The sequence below is a fragment of the Alternaria hordeiaustralica genome, assembly GCF_023758085.1.
Source record: "Alternaria hordeiaustralica strain BMP 2776 chromosome Unknown scaffold_4, whole genome shotgun sequence".
Lineage (NCBI taxonomy): Eukaryota > Fungi > Ascomycota > Dothideomycetes > Pleosporales > Pleosporaceae > Alternaria > Alternaria hordeiaustralica.
The window spans coordinates 125,701-139,083 of NW_026056776.1; the positions used below are offsets into that span (position 1 = coordinate 125,701).

Below are 13,383 nucleotides of genomic sequence, written 5' to 3' on the forward strand. Positions count from 1 at the left end.
GACACGCCATCACGCGACGCGCTCGCGCCGACAATTCGCGTCTCCCAGGCCAGCCACTTAGCATCATCACTCCCCGTTTCATCCCATCTCGCTCTCCTTTCGCATATCGCTCTACGAACCCGTAAACAAACATCCGCCGCCTTGCACACACCACAAATAATACCCCATCATCCATCGCAACCCGTCAACACTTCAATCCGCAGCCATGGGCCTCAAGCGCAAGCACTCCTCCGACGACTCGCCGCTCTCCATGTCCAGCTTCGGCGCCGTCTCCACACCGGATGCGCAATCGCCCATGTCTTTCATCAAGGGCTATGACAAGATGATGGATACACATGCACATGTGACCTCGAGATCCAATGGCTGGGACTTCATAAGCGCGAGTCGAGTCAAGAGCAACGATTGGGGCAACCGCACACAGAAGCGGGTTCGCGACAACAGACCCGACGAGCAAGCGATACACAGTAAGGCTTATTGACTCGGTGATTCGAGCTTCTAGTTGCTAATCGTATCCCAGAAAACACGCTGAACATGCTCTTCGCCGCGCAACGTGAACATCCAGAGGCCGCGCCCATCCCGTCCGACGCTCTTCCAACACACCAGCCATCAACTTTGGCCTCGTCGAAACCACAAAAGTCTACGCTGCATTCTTTCTGGAAACAGCTACCCGCGCCGCCTGTTCAACCCATCTTCTCAATGCCTGTACAGCAGGACCAAGCTTCCTCACAAGTGCCCCGATGCGAAGACTGCGATACACCATTACATGGTGAGCGAGACGAGATGGATGTAGACATGGATATGGACATGGGTGGAGCTGTGGCGCATAGTCCTTTTGCATGCAGCGACTGTGGGCGAAATGTGTGTGGGACTTGTGCGATTGTGTCATCGACGAGGCATTGCCTGCAGTGCGCGACTAGTGGAAGGAATTTGAGGCGGTGGTGGTAAGAGTGGAGTGTGGAGGTAGTTGGATGGTGCATAGCACGGTCATTGTGGGCAGCATAGGTTCCTTAGCATTGTTGTACAGCGAGGCGTACAGGTGTCAGCAATGGGATCACGCGCTGGCCAGATAACGGTAGTATACCCCTTTCATATTCGTCATTGATTCTAGCCAAACATATGATCCAAATTCTACATGATCTATCTCTGCACATGTGCAGAAATCTCTCAGACTTGACCGAATTTCAAGTAAAGCATAATACAAGATACACGACAGTTCATCACCGTCTCTATTGTTCTACATGAAGCTTCCCAGGCTCAAGACTATGAGTACCTCCGCGCTCTGGTTTGAATTTTGTGGAAAGCGGCAACAGGTACCGCGGTATTAGTGGTGTGAGAGCAGTAAGCTCTAGCTCTAGAGTGCTATCGCGAAAGCCAAAATTAGCTATAGATATATAGTATACGACATAAGCTCTACAACATAGAGAATACGACACAAGCTCTACAACATAGAGAAAAATTAGAAGTCTACGTAGCAGGCAATGTGTTACATAACAAACAAGAAAGTATTCAATCATGCATGCAGTACATTGTCAACATCGCTCTTTCGACAACACGAGAGGCACACACAGTACAGTCATGGAAGAGCCATGTCAAGTTTGCAAACTTCGCTGTAGAAACTCCAATGGAATTGGGACCCAAAAAGGTTATAATCTCATGCTCGCAATCTATGTCCTTGCATCTCTTCAATTGTGTGTCAATTTGGGACAGGCATGTTTGTGGCCGGTTATTGTCGAGCTGGAACTCTCAGGATTCGAGGATTGTCAAGGAAAAACGACCGAGTCACCAAAACGTGAGAATGAGGAGTAGTCTGGCTTACACATGTTCACAAAGTGAGTGCCTGGTATCATGTAATTGGATAGTACAACGGATTGCAAAGAAGCGAGCTTGGTACTAACCCCACCAACCCCGCTGTCGCCATTCCTCAGTCCCGCGCATGGGCTGCGTTCGCCTGATGACCCAGTCAGCAGCTCCAGGGATCTGATCTACTGTATATTTACGCACTAGATTGAAGTTTTTCCATCAATCGCCTCTCAAGCGAGCGTAGTCTAGGTTCGTTCCCTCATCCAACTCTCCAGTGCCTTTCTAACGTTGAACTAGTGGTTATGATGTCTGCTTTACATTCTAAATGTAAAGTTACGCAGAAGGTCGGGAGTTCGATCCTCCCCGCTCGTATGAGCTATTGCATCATTCTTTTTGTCTTTTTAGAGTGCTTCTACAGCTGTCCTAGACGTGTGGTTGTGGACTCCCCTTTTTGCAATTTTGCCATCACCAACACGTCGAACATCACCTCTTGCCCTGGGTCAATTCTGGCCTTGCTTGAATCCAATGGATACGCGCATATAACGCATGTTTTGTACTTTTTATATACCCTGTACGACGTTCCTGGCGTCCTGGACATTAGTGAGAAGTTTGCCGAAATCGGTGACTTGGACCCCTCTTTTTTGACTTTTGCGAACATGATGCCCCACCACTTTGTGGGCTTGTTCAAGTCTAGGCGTCATGCTTCTTGACGGGGCAGCTGTTCGTTTAAAAATGGTACAGACGAAAACGTCGGATTAATCGAGTGCAGCCTGAGTAGCACGTTGGTTGCGTTATAGACGATGTAACGGGGAAACTTGTCATATTGCACCATTTGAAGCATCCACAGGTTGTGTAGTGTACGTTGATCCACTATCGTAACATCATGGAGCATGCGCTCATTCGATTCTAGGTAGTGGTTATCACTTCAGATTTTGACTTCATCAATATTCTGATAACCCCGGTTCGGTAAGACATTTCCTCTGCTGTGATCACAAGACCTGTTCCTAACGTTGAGAAGAACCCGGGCACGACCTTAAAGACTTCTTTTTTGCTCACCGTTGGTTTCTTTTGTTCTTTGCAGACTCTACACAGAAAACATTGTTATCAGCAAGCTGTGTTCTATATTTTGAAGATACTAACTGTATTAGATCTTGTGCTCGTCAAAGCAGAATGCAGTGTGTGTAGCTCCAGGATGTAGTACGCCGGCGTACTTGGGATGCACTCTAAGTAACAAGCTCCATCGTGCTATCATCCTGGGTTTGCCCGTAGACCAGTGCCATGTGCGGTCCGGGAACCTTGTCTCTCAGAGATATACATAGATACATTGTGTCATGGGAGTGAGAGCATGCTTCGCGGTGCAATTCGCGATGACCATTACTATAGAGGAAGCTGCCACACTTGCCATTTCTTCTACGTGACACGGGAACCTCTTGTTTACATCTACTCAAATGTTTTGTGTCTCCACGCGTAGATACTACCTACCTAGATCTGTAATTCTATACCACGTCGTAGCCGTGTAGCATCTCTCAGCTTTATAAAGTGTTATTCGCATTTGCAGTCGACGACCGCATCATACGAGACACTCGTAAAATCTGATGGCGATGTAAACTTCTGGATCTCAACATACTGTCAAGAAACCCGAGGTACCTATGGATGGGTAGTAAAAGAATGGTGTTGGGTGGTACCGTCATGTCCGCATGACAGGCTTAACTCCGGTGAACCTCAGGCTCACCACAGCCCCATCTCACCAACCCACCATCCACCACCCACAATGTCGCACACGCTCTTCACCAAAGCGCCTTCGCTGCGCAATGTAGTCCAACGCTCCGTCCCGCGCCAATTTCGCGCCTCGTACCACAGACAGTCCTCCCCGAAAATGGCATCCGGCGCCGCGCCCATCCGCACTCTCCTCCGCCAGACGACGCTCCGTGCAAGCGCAATAGCAGCGCAACGGACGTCCTACCCGGCCACGCAACAGTTCACCTACCAAACCTACACACAACAGCGCTCACGGTCGCCTTCCCCACCTCCACCATACCAAGCACGCAACACATCCATCCTAGCAGCGCCAAACCAATGGACGCGCTTCACCACACCCTACGACACCCTCTCCGCCGTCCGCACATTCACTTCAACGCCACGCGCTAAATTCGCATCCGCCACGTCGTCAGCCCCATCCTCGCTATCTCCAGAAGCTCAACAAGCGGTTGAGGAAGCGATCGAGGAGATACAAGAACTCTACGGCACGGCCAAAGACGAGTTTGAGATTGCGTCTGAGGAGAGCGAGAAGAACACAACGTATGCGCCTGACGACCGGGCTGCAGCGAGGGAAGAGCTGGATAGATTGCTCGAGTACTACAAAGGGGTTGTTGAAGGTGAAGATAGGCCGGTCGCAGATGAAGTGAAGAGGAGGGTGGGGCAGAGGATTAGGGAGCTGGAGAATGCCGTGCTGGCTATGGAGGAGGCTGCTACCCATGGCGATTAGATTTTCGTTGCACTGTTACCAATCAGAGAGGCAATTGTACATCACGGTAGAGAACATGGAAGTACACCAAAGGGGTATTGCTCAAGGTTGTTGTTGTAACATACAGTCCCAGTCAACTCTATGAATCGCTAATTCTTTGTGGATATTTCATGATAGACTAAAAGCTAGCTACTGTCACGCCAAAACGCCATACTGCCTTGTGTAATACCGACCAAGCGGTCACTACTCAAACCTAGCCTGACTGGCTAGGTACTCGAATTCTGGGTGCGGATATTTGGGACGTCTCTCTTCACCTCCATGCAGAATGGCGTCCAGCTCATCTCTGAACTGAGTTGGGTTTGGTCGAGGATCCGCTGCCTTTGACCGACTAGGCAGTTCCCAATCACCCTTGCGGTTCTTCTCTTCCATCTCCTCGCGCAGGATCTTGACCTGCTTCTTCATCTCTTGCCATAGCTCTAGCTTGTCAAGATCAGAGTCTGGCTCCGAAGCAGGGTCGTATATGTCGCCAAAGGGCAGTCTCCGTGCGAAGTTGGTATGCAGAGTGCCGGTGGTCGATTTCATCGGATCCTGGGGGCCTGCCCACCTCTCTGCATCGCGGTCGGCGTCCTCGACGCTCTTACCACCCCGCGCGGCAATAGCAAGGAGCGACGCAACGAAAGCCTCCTGCATGTAGGCAAAAGAGAACTTGGGCGTAATCTCGGCAATCTTTCCACAGAGCTCGTCGGGGAAGTCGAGATCCTTGTTGTCTTTGAGCTTTCCCTGCCAGAACTTTGCGTATTGCATGCGCTGATCATAGTCAGGGTTTGGGAAGTAGTACTTGCGATCGAAGCGGCTAGGCCTCTTTGCAATTCCTGGGTCCAACCTGTCTAGGTGATTTGTGGAACCGACCATCAATATGCCGTCATTGGACTTTAGACCATCTACCTCATTGAGGAAGTATGATCGTACATGGTCGCTGACGATTGAATCCAAATCCTCAAAGACAAGGTAGCAGGGCGCCTGCTCGCGAGCTTTGCCAAATATCTGCGCTAACGAGTATTCAGGTCCACCGAAAGAGGTCAGGGTGCGGACGTAGAGGGTGGGGACGGCGAGTCTGGAGTCGCCTTCCTTGCCGCGCTGGTAAAGGCTGTGCATCATGGCCTTGATGCTGATGGTCTTGCCGTTTCCGGGGGGTCCGTAGTAGATGACACCGCGCTTCCATGGCACCTTCAGGTCTTCGTATGTCTGTCTGCCATCGAAGAAGTTCTCCACATCTGCGATGAGCGCCTTCTTCATGTCCTCGTCGAGGATGACGGAGTCCCATGTACTCTTCTGTACGGAATGATACAGCTCCGCGCTCTTCTGCCAGTAGCCACCGTCAAAGACCCAGACCTCGTTGTGCAGTTCGCTACCCCACTTTGTCGCGTCCTTGATCAACTCATCGACCTTGTGCGACGCGTTGGAGAGGACATAGTGCAGCGTTGGGCTTGGGTAATACGACCCTCCGTCGCGACCTTCGGCAATGTATAGGATAGCCTCCTGGTCTTTCCACTTGTACATGTACTTGCCAAAGATGACACGTTCGACCATGTAGCCAGGACTGGGGTCGAGCCTGTGGCTTGGGGGAGCATAGGAGCGCCACTTGACTCCAGGGCCGTAGACGGGATCCGTGACCGAGTCTTCGAGGGGCGTGACTTTTGCGAAGCCAGCGGATGCGTATGCGAGGAGGTTCAGCCGTCCCTGGGGCGCGACGGTGAGGTCGAGGTTGGGGTACTGCGATCGGATTGCCTCGATGAGGACGACATCGGTGTTGATGCGCTTGCCCGACGAGTGGTCGAAGTAGGAGAGGGCGGCCATGTCCTCCTGGGACGTCGTGTTGCCGGACATGATGGTCAGGACAGACTGTGTGTGGTGTGAATAATTTGGGATGTTCAGGTTGTAACTCCCTCACGCGTTCAAATGAGCGTGTCTGCCTAAACCCCGAGTACACCTGGGCAGGCAGCTTGGAGCTTGGAGCTTCCCCGCGCTACCTATCGATCGCCAACCCATTACGTAGCCAGCTTTCTGCCCGGAGACGCGCCTCACCACCTGGGCACCAAACCAAACATCGCGCACCAGCTTCATGGCGCGACTTGATGTTTCCGACAACGCGCCCGGTAGCTTTGACACCGTATTCGGCCCTCCTTTACTTGCCGGTGTCTGTGTTGGTAGCGAGATGCGCCAAGCAGGTGACAAGCCGGCAGAGAGGGACAAGAAACGCCACCTCTCTGCCCATGTCCTCTTTGTTGCGACGTCCTCTCGTCTTTTCCACCTCAGAAGCCATGCTTCGAGGCGCAAAATTTGCCTCGCAACCACAAGAACGTTATAGGTAAGTTGGCATAGTCCAGACAGCTTGAAGTGTATGACCATGGTCAGCCTTGGAGCCTCCAAGGCTCGCTGCTGCTTTAGCCAAACCTCAGCAACAAGTTGAAACAACGACAGACAACATTGGACTTATGTACCTCCTCACACATACGCTTGTCAAGTTACCTGATGGCTACTAGGAATGGATACTGAGACTCGTCAGTTCTCGGCGAAAAGACACCCGCGACTCCCGGCCGGTGTATGGATAGCAGCGTGCCGGAGGACCGCGGAAACCACTTGGCCCCTCGGTAACTGGCGGGTAACCAGACTGTCTTTCCGCTTTCCCAGACTCTCCTGACTCCTGGCACGCTCTTACGCAGGGTCGAAGTGGAGTCCCCAGATCTTGTCTCTCCACAATCTGGGTGGACCCTTCTTCCTCGTCTCCGAAACCTTCTGGCAGTGCGGCGGAGCCGTAGCCGATCACCTCAAGCAAACATAGACACGACATAACAGCACTCATTAACTTTCTGTCGCGTAGATGCGGCTCTATGGAAAGACCGACCTGTCTCTTGTCTCGTGCAATACACGAGGAGCTTGCTTGTTTCATGCAGGTACCACAATACGCCTCAACGGCGGTATAACCTAAATCAGTATTGTCGCGAAGCTCGGAACACCCAACATAAATTACAAGCAATAGAATGCACTCTATGTATTAGGCAAAATGATTACTATTCTAGAGAGCTTGTACAATATGCATGTCTGTACTACATGCGGGTTTCGCAATGAGAGCAGGGCATATCTTTGAGACGACAGTCAAGCGCGGTGGCACGCCGACTAACAAAAAAACCGAACAGGCCTGCAGCCTACATTAACATAAAAACCTACAAGATAGGTGACCTAGTGTTAATGTAGGCTCTAGACCTGTGTAGTTTCTTTCTTGTATGAGTGGTGGCAGGCACGAAGCACTCCAAGCAATGCCACCACAAACATTACAGATGCACCTTTACAGTGCTTCATTAGCCTAAAGTGCCACGCAATTGCGCCATCTCACTGTCTCACGCAATTGACATGGATGCCTGGAGTGATCCGTTGTCGTGGAAGCTCTTACACATCGATGTTGTTGGATCTTTGTTTTCATCCTCTCGCGCGACCTCAGCTATCTTTGACAATGAAGGCACTGCGAGGACAATTCATTTGTACCTTGCCGGAACAGCAATAGGCTCTGAGACGGCATCAACCGCCATGTCTGGCATACACACCACTCCTGTCGCGGACACAGCAGACACGGAACGGCAGGGTGCAGGTGGAAATGACTTGACATGTGTTCCCGCTGGACCGAGGACGTGCAACAGCCAACCTGCGTCTCAACCGGACCTCTAGGATGGGTGGTGAGCTGCTGCTCCACTAGGGGGCCCCACGCAGCCCCGGACGGCCAGGACATGGCGGCAGCACGCTACGCTAGCACTATCGATCCCACAATTGATGGACAGACTTTTTGTGTTCGTCGTTTCTCCAGAACGCACTTCCAATTCAAATACTCGGCGACTGCTCGAGCCGTTGCGACGGCGCATTTTCGCAGCCTTTGCTAGAGTTTCGTTATGTCATGATATTGGAAGATGCCGGGGGCTTGTGCCGAGGCTCTTGGACAAAGCTTAGCCGCCTTACCTCATGCACAAGGCCATCATCCCGTTTCCTCCGCGGCCTTTGACGATCTTGAATTTCAAAGCACGCCCCAGTAAATTGCTTCTACACCAACAGGACGCCGTGTGCCTGTTTGCAGTGCAATGCCAACTGAGGCGTCATCCAACAACCGCGCGAATGCCTAAAGAAGAGCTGTGTTGATATACCGTGTCACCATATCGCACCCGCGATATCCGGCATCCCAGTCCAACGGGCAGAATGCACCTGGGAGGCTCGCGTACATGTCAGAACGCCCGACCTCGCGTTTTAACTACTCCGAGCAGATTGAGCGTTGGCGCACTGACTGGAGCTCCACTCCCACACACGTTTCTCGCAGGGGGCCCTCCTCAAGGGTAAACATGCAGTCAGACCGCTAACATGCAGAGATCGATAGCGGTCTGTGTGTTATACGAAGTTTCGAAATCCCAGGCTCCTTCTGCCGTGTTCGCGATCAAAACACTCGAAGGAAGCTGATGTGTCATGGTCACAAGAGACGATGATGTAATGCTTGGGACTTGGTCGGCGATCCGTACTTGGGAATTCGAGCAGCGCATCTTATTTCTCCGCGTCATCGCGGCAGCTGAGCCCGCCTGAGCAAGACAGAATACTGCTGGATCGGTTGGCGCACCACCTGCCATCCTCATTGTCGGTGTCCATCCGGCCTCGCTAAGGCAGCTTTGGCGCCGATCACACGGCGCATGGTGGCTTGGGGTCGACTGATTGTCGTTCGTCCGTCCACCGTGCCCTCAGTTGATTGATTCGCAGTGGAGACGCATGCTGTCCTTTTACCCGGCATGGAGAGGCGTCTATGGGGAACTGCCATGAGTGGTCCGCTTTAGCACCTGTTTGGAATTCTAATTACCTAGCCTTAGTCGCGGGACTAGCACCAGTATGGGACGACGGCTCATGGCACACGTAGATGGACCATGCTTCCCCTGCGAGGTCTGATCTGTTCTGGACATATATCAGTCTCTCCGCTCCCCCAGAATTGGCTTGACTTCTCCTTCCCCAGACTCTCCCCCCGTTGAACCCGTCTTGAGTTAGTCCGGACCGGAACACGTCAAGCACCCGTCAATCATAGCAGACATCATGGCGACCGCTCGTGAGCACAACGACACCATGGTATGTTTCTCGAATGCGCCAAACATATGTACCAAATCTAACCGTCTTGATAGCGTGGCCCGAGTTTCGAGAAGAACACCAACGGCACCAGCGCGACCGATCACGCGGCAGTCAACGGTGCAGGTTTGCCCAAGCAAAGGGTACCATACGACTATGGCGGCAACCCTCTCGCCCACGTTGCTACCAACGACCCAGATCTCCGTCTCGCAGCTTTTGGTGGTGAATTTCAGCCTGGTCTATACAGGCCGCCGAACCGCAAGTTCGCCAACCCAGCCCCTCTGGGTCTGTCGGCTTTCGCCCTCACCACCTTTGTTCTGTCTTTGATCAACGTCAAGACCCGAGGCATTGGTCACCCAAACATTGTTGTGGCTGCTGCGTACGGTTACGGAGGTCTCGTGCAGCTGTTGGCTGGCATGTGGTATGTATTATCAGTCAATTTGTTCATGCTTGTCCTAACAGAAGACTAGGGAAATGGCTGTCGGAAACACATTTGGTGCCACCGCGCTTTCATCCTACGGAGGTTTCTGGATCTCTTTCGCCATCATCCTTACACCAGGTGGATTCGCGATTGAGGAGACGCTCCTTGAATCGGGCGACTTCTACAACTCTTTCGGTCTCTTCCTCATGGGCTGGTTCATCTTTACCTTCCTCTTGTTGATCTGCACCCTCCGATCCACCATCGCCTTCTTCTCGCTCTTCTTCACTCTCGACATGGCTTTCCTCCTCCTCGGAATTGGCTACCTCAACGCTGATGCTGCGGGCCCACAAAGTGACTGCATCGTCGCTGGTGGTGCTTTTGGTCTCATGGCTGCTTTCATCGCCTGGTACAACGCCCTGGCTGGTATCGCGGACAGCTCAAACAGGTTAGTCGTCAACGCCATCACTACCGTTCCAATCCATACTAATCTTCTACAGCTTCTTCGTCATCCCCGTTGCTCACTTCCCCTGGTCTGAGAAGGGCCGCGAGCGTCGCAACAAGGTCGACAACTCGGCTGCCCGCGCCGATGCTGGCCACACTGCATAAGGCAGTGCATAGAATGCACTATCATACCAACGAGTCGATGTTTGATGCATGGGGATGATAACACGGGAATATGTTATCATAGATCAGCGTTGAATGCGCCGAAGTTGACGACCACCGCATGGGATCAGATATGCGTAAATCACGTGTATCGCCCGTGACGAACATTATTCTTTTTAATACCATTTCGAATACCCATAATTGGATAACTTGAACACAATGTCGCGATGCGATGCATTGCCGTCTGATTCATACTCGCGTGTCCCCTTTCCCAATCATCCTTCCCCGTACCCCAATTCCCTCCAACATGACAACCTGCACTCTTCGCACAGCCGGAGTCTACCTCACAACCATCTCCCGCATTGCAGATCTTCCAATAAACCTACTTGCCTTGAGCCATCGGTCGATTCCTCCGCTGCAGGCGCCAACGGCTTGCTACTAGGAGGCATGGCACACGTCACGGCATGGCAGTTGTGGCTTGCCTTGGCGTGGCGTGAGGCCACGATGCACAAGCATTTTCCACCCCAAGCCTCCTTTCTGGGCTGAGGTCAGAGGCGCTGTGGGATTCCTCTGACGCTGCGCTCATACAAGTTACGATGATTGCTTCCGTGTGGGCGGGGAAAGGGTGTATGCATACCCGGGGAATGGACCGTTTACAGTATCACGTCAATCAAGAAAAAAACTAAACAGGTCTGCAGCCTACATCAACATAAAAACCCACAAGATAAGTGACCTAGTGTCGATGTAGGCTCTAGGCCTGTTCAGTTTTTTTCTAGTATGAGGTGGTATAACGGGTGTGGCTTTGCCATCTTGTCGTTGTTGTGCTCATCTTGCGGAGTATAGTGATCAAGGTGAGGGGTTTCTAAGGCTGTTAAAGTCGTCTAATCTATGGATCATGGCCCTTTTCTTGTCGAAACAATATTTGCTTATGATTGGAGATGTTACACTATTACTATCTACACATTACTAGACACTTCCACTGGGTACCTGTATAGCACCATTCTCCTTGGTCCCCTCCAATGCTTCGCCCCAGATTTGCTTGACAAGCTGCTTCTTGTTGATCTTGCCCATTGCGTTCCTTGGGATAGTATCCACGACCTTCATCTCTTGAGGGATCTTGTAGTTTGCGAGCATCTCCTTGAGCGCCCTCCTCATGTCCAGCGCAGACCATGCTTTGCCTCCCTTTCCTGCTGTCTTTCCCTGTTCGGAGAGTACCACTACGGCAGCGACTTTTTGACCCCAGGCTTCTGATGGTAGACCGACCACGGCAACTTCGTCGACTTGAGGGAGGGAGAGCATCTCGCGTTCGATCTCGAGGGCAGAAACCTTCTCGCCACCGGTCTTTATGATATCGGCTGATTTGCGGCCGTGGATGAAGTAGAGAGGTCCCTTGGCCCATGCTTGGTCGCTCTCGCCTGCTCCCTTGACATTCCTTCGAACAGCGACATCGCCTGTCTTGAACCATTTCCCTTGTCCATCTGCATCGTCTGTAAACTCTTTGGAGGTGGCTTCGGGGTTCTTCCAGTATTCTCTAAAGATTGTAGGACCGCGCAGTTGGATCTCGCCCTGGCGTTCGCGTTGTGTCTCGGGGTCGATTTCTTTGCCCTCTTCTATAATCTCCCCAGTCTCGATGTCTGCTAAACGCGCCTGTACTGATGGAAGCGGCCAGCCTACCGAGCCATCTACGCGATCTGCGAAATTCAATCCGCAGGAAAGCGCCATACCCACCTCAGTCATGCCATATCGCTCGAGCAGCACGTTGCCCCCGCTGAGCTCCGTCCACGATGATTTCACCGGTGTAGGAAGGGCAGCGGACCCTGAGATGTTGAGGCGCATATTCGATGGGTGAAGCGCGGTCTTGGTCGCGGCTTGAAGTTCGGACGAGAGGGTAGGATGCGATGCGAGTAGGCGCGTGTATATGGTTGGGACGACGGTAAGGAAGGTAATGGGCTTCTTGGCTGGATCAGGGCTCGGTAGGAAGGGAGCTGCCAGTCGGTCCCATACAGCGGCAGCATTGAAGGGGAACTGGAACTCGATGGTGCTGCCGGCGAAGAGAGGCGTAAGCAATGCGTTGACGGTGCCGTGGATGTGGTGTAAAGGCAGAACGTGTAATAACACATCGTCTTTACTGTAGTTCCACGCCTCCAGCAGCGATCGCGACTGTGCCGTTAGCACGTCTTGAGGCAACAAAACACCCTTGGGTCGGTTTGTAGTGCCAGATGTATACAGCATCATGCCTCCCTTGTCGCTGGTAGGCTCCTCCAGCGTGACGTAGTCGTCCGTCTTGCCCATCATAATCTTGTCCTGTTTGTAGTTGATGGGCTGCGTCTCCATTCCCTCCTTCAGCACATCGTCGGCTTGACTCTGGAACTTCTCCGACGAGAGAAGCATCAGAGACTCGCTCTGGTCGATGATGTATCGCAGCTCGTGTGCCGGGAAGGTCGGCGATAGCGGTACGGCGATTGCATGTGCGGCGAGGATGGACAAGAGGGTCACTGTGCATGCGTCAGATTCTGCTGCCTTCGCTGTTTTACACGAGGCGTAGAGGAACGCGCACCTACATAGTCGTATCCATTTTCTACCAGAAAGGATATCCGTTGGCCCTCTGCGCTCTGCCCGCCGCAGTTCCGTTGCAGCTTGTCCTTGGCAGCAGCGACATCGTTTACAAGCTCGCCGTACGTAAAGGACCGCCCGGAAAGAGAGTGGACGACGGCCGTGCTTTGCGCATCGTGCTTCTTGATGGCTTCGAAGACAGGGAGGCGGGGCAGCGTGGATGCCATTCTCACGGTATAGAAGAGCGAATGGCTGTTGTATGCCGACAGAGATATTTTGTGTCGTGTCAGGGTGCGAGCGAAAAGATTACGCGCCCACATGGCGGCAGGGAGATGTCCCGGATCAGCGCAATTGATGCAGGTTTCGAGGCTTCGGAGTACGGCAGATCGGTGCGAGATAT

At 52.5% G+C, this 13,383-nt stretch overlaps 4 protein-coding genes and 1 non-coding gene across 5 annotated transcripts; 4 read left to right on the plus strand and 1 right to left on the minus strand.

Annotated features, from left to right (window-relative positions):
* Window positions 1-205: 205 nt before the first annotated feature.
* On the plus strand, window positions 206-917 carry J4E84_002867 (uncharacterized protein; the record flags this gene model as incomplete). The annotated part of the gene is made up of 3 exons (XM_049385486.1): window positions 206-464; window positions 518-766; window positions 907-917. The coding sequence occupies 3 exons, from the start codon at window positions 206-208 to the stop codon at window positions 915-917; spliced, it is 519 nt and encodes a 172-aa protein (XP_049246363.1).
* A 1,164-nt stretch (window positions 918-2,081) lies between these two features.
* On the plus strand, window positions 2,082-2,176 carry J4E84_002868. The gene has a single exon. It is a non-coding gene; the product is annotated as a tRNA-Val (tRNA).
* Window positions 2,177-3,571: 1,395 nt separating this feature from the next.
* J4E84_002869 (uncharacterized protein) lies at window positions 3,572-4,285 on the plus strand (the record flags this gene model as incomplete). Its single annotated transcript, XM_049385487.1, has 1 exon — window positions 3,572-4,285. The coding sequence occupies one exon, from the start codon at window positions 3,572-3,574 to the stop codon at window positions 4,283-4,285; it is 714 nt and encodes a 237-aa protein (XP_049246364.1).
* A 5,091-nt stretch (window positions 4,286-9,376) lies between these two features.
* J4E84_002870 (uncharacterized protein) lies at window positions 9,377-10,433 on the plus strand (the record flags this gene model as incomplete). Its single annotated transcript, XM_049385488.1, has 4 exons — window positions 9,377-9,409; window positions 9,463-9,827; window positions 9,877-10,272; window positions 10,325-10,433. 4 exons carry the CDS (start codon window positions 9,377-9,379, stop codon window positions 10,431-10,433), a joined length of 903 nt encoding a protein of 300 aa, XP_049246365.1.
* A 963-nt stretch (window positions 10,434-11,396) lies between these two features.
* J4E84_002871 (uncharacterized protein) lies at window positions 11,397-13,210 on the minus strand (the record flags this gene model as incomplete). The annotated part of the gene is made up of 2 exons (XM_049385489.1): window positions 11,397-12,925; window positions 12,988-13,210. The coding sequence occupies 2 exons, from the start codon at window positions 13,208-13,210 to the stop codon at window positions 11,397-11,399; spliced, it is 1,752 nt and encodes a 583-aa protein (XP_049246366.1).
* Between the last annotated feature and the right edge of the window lie 173 nt (window positions 13,211-13,383).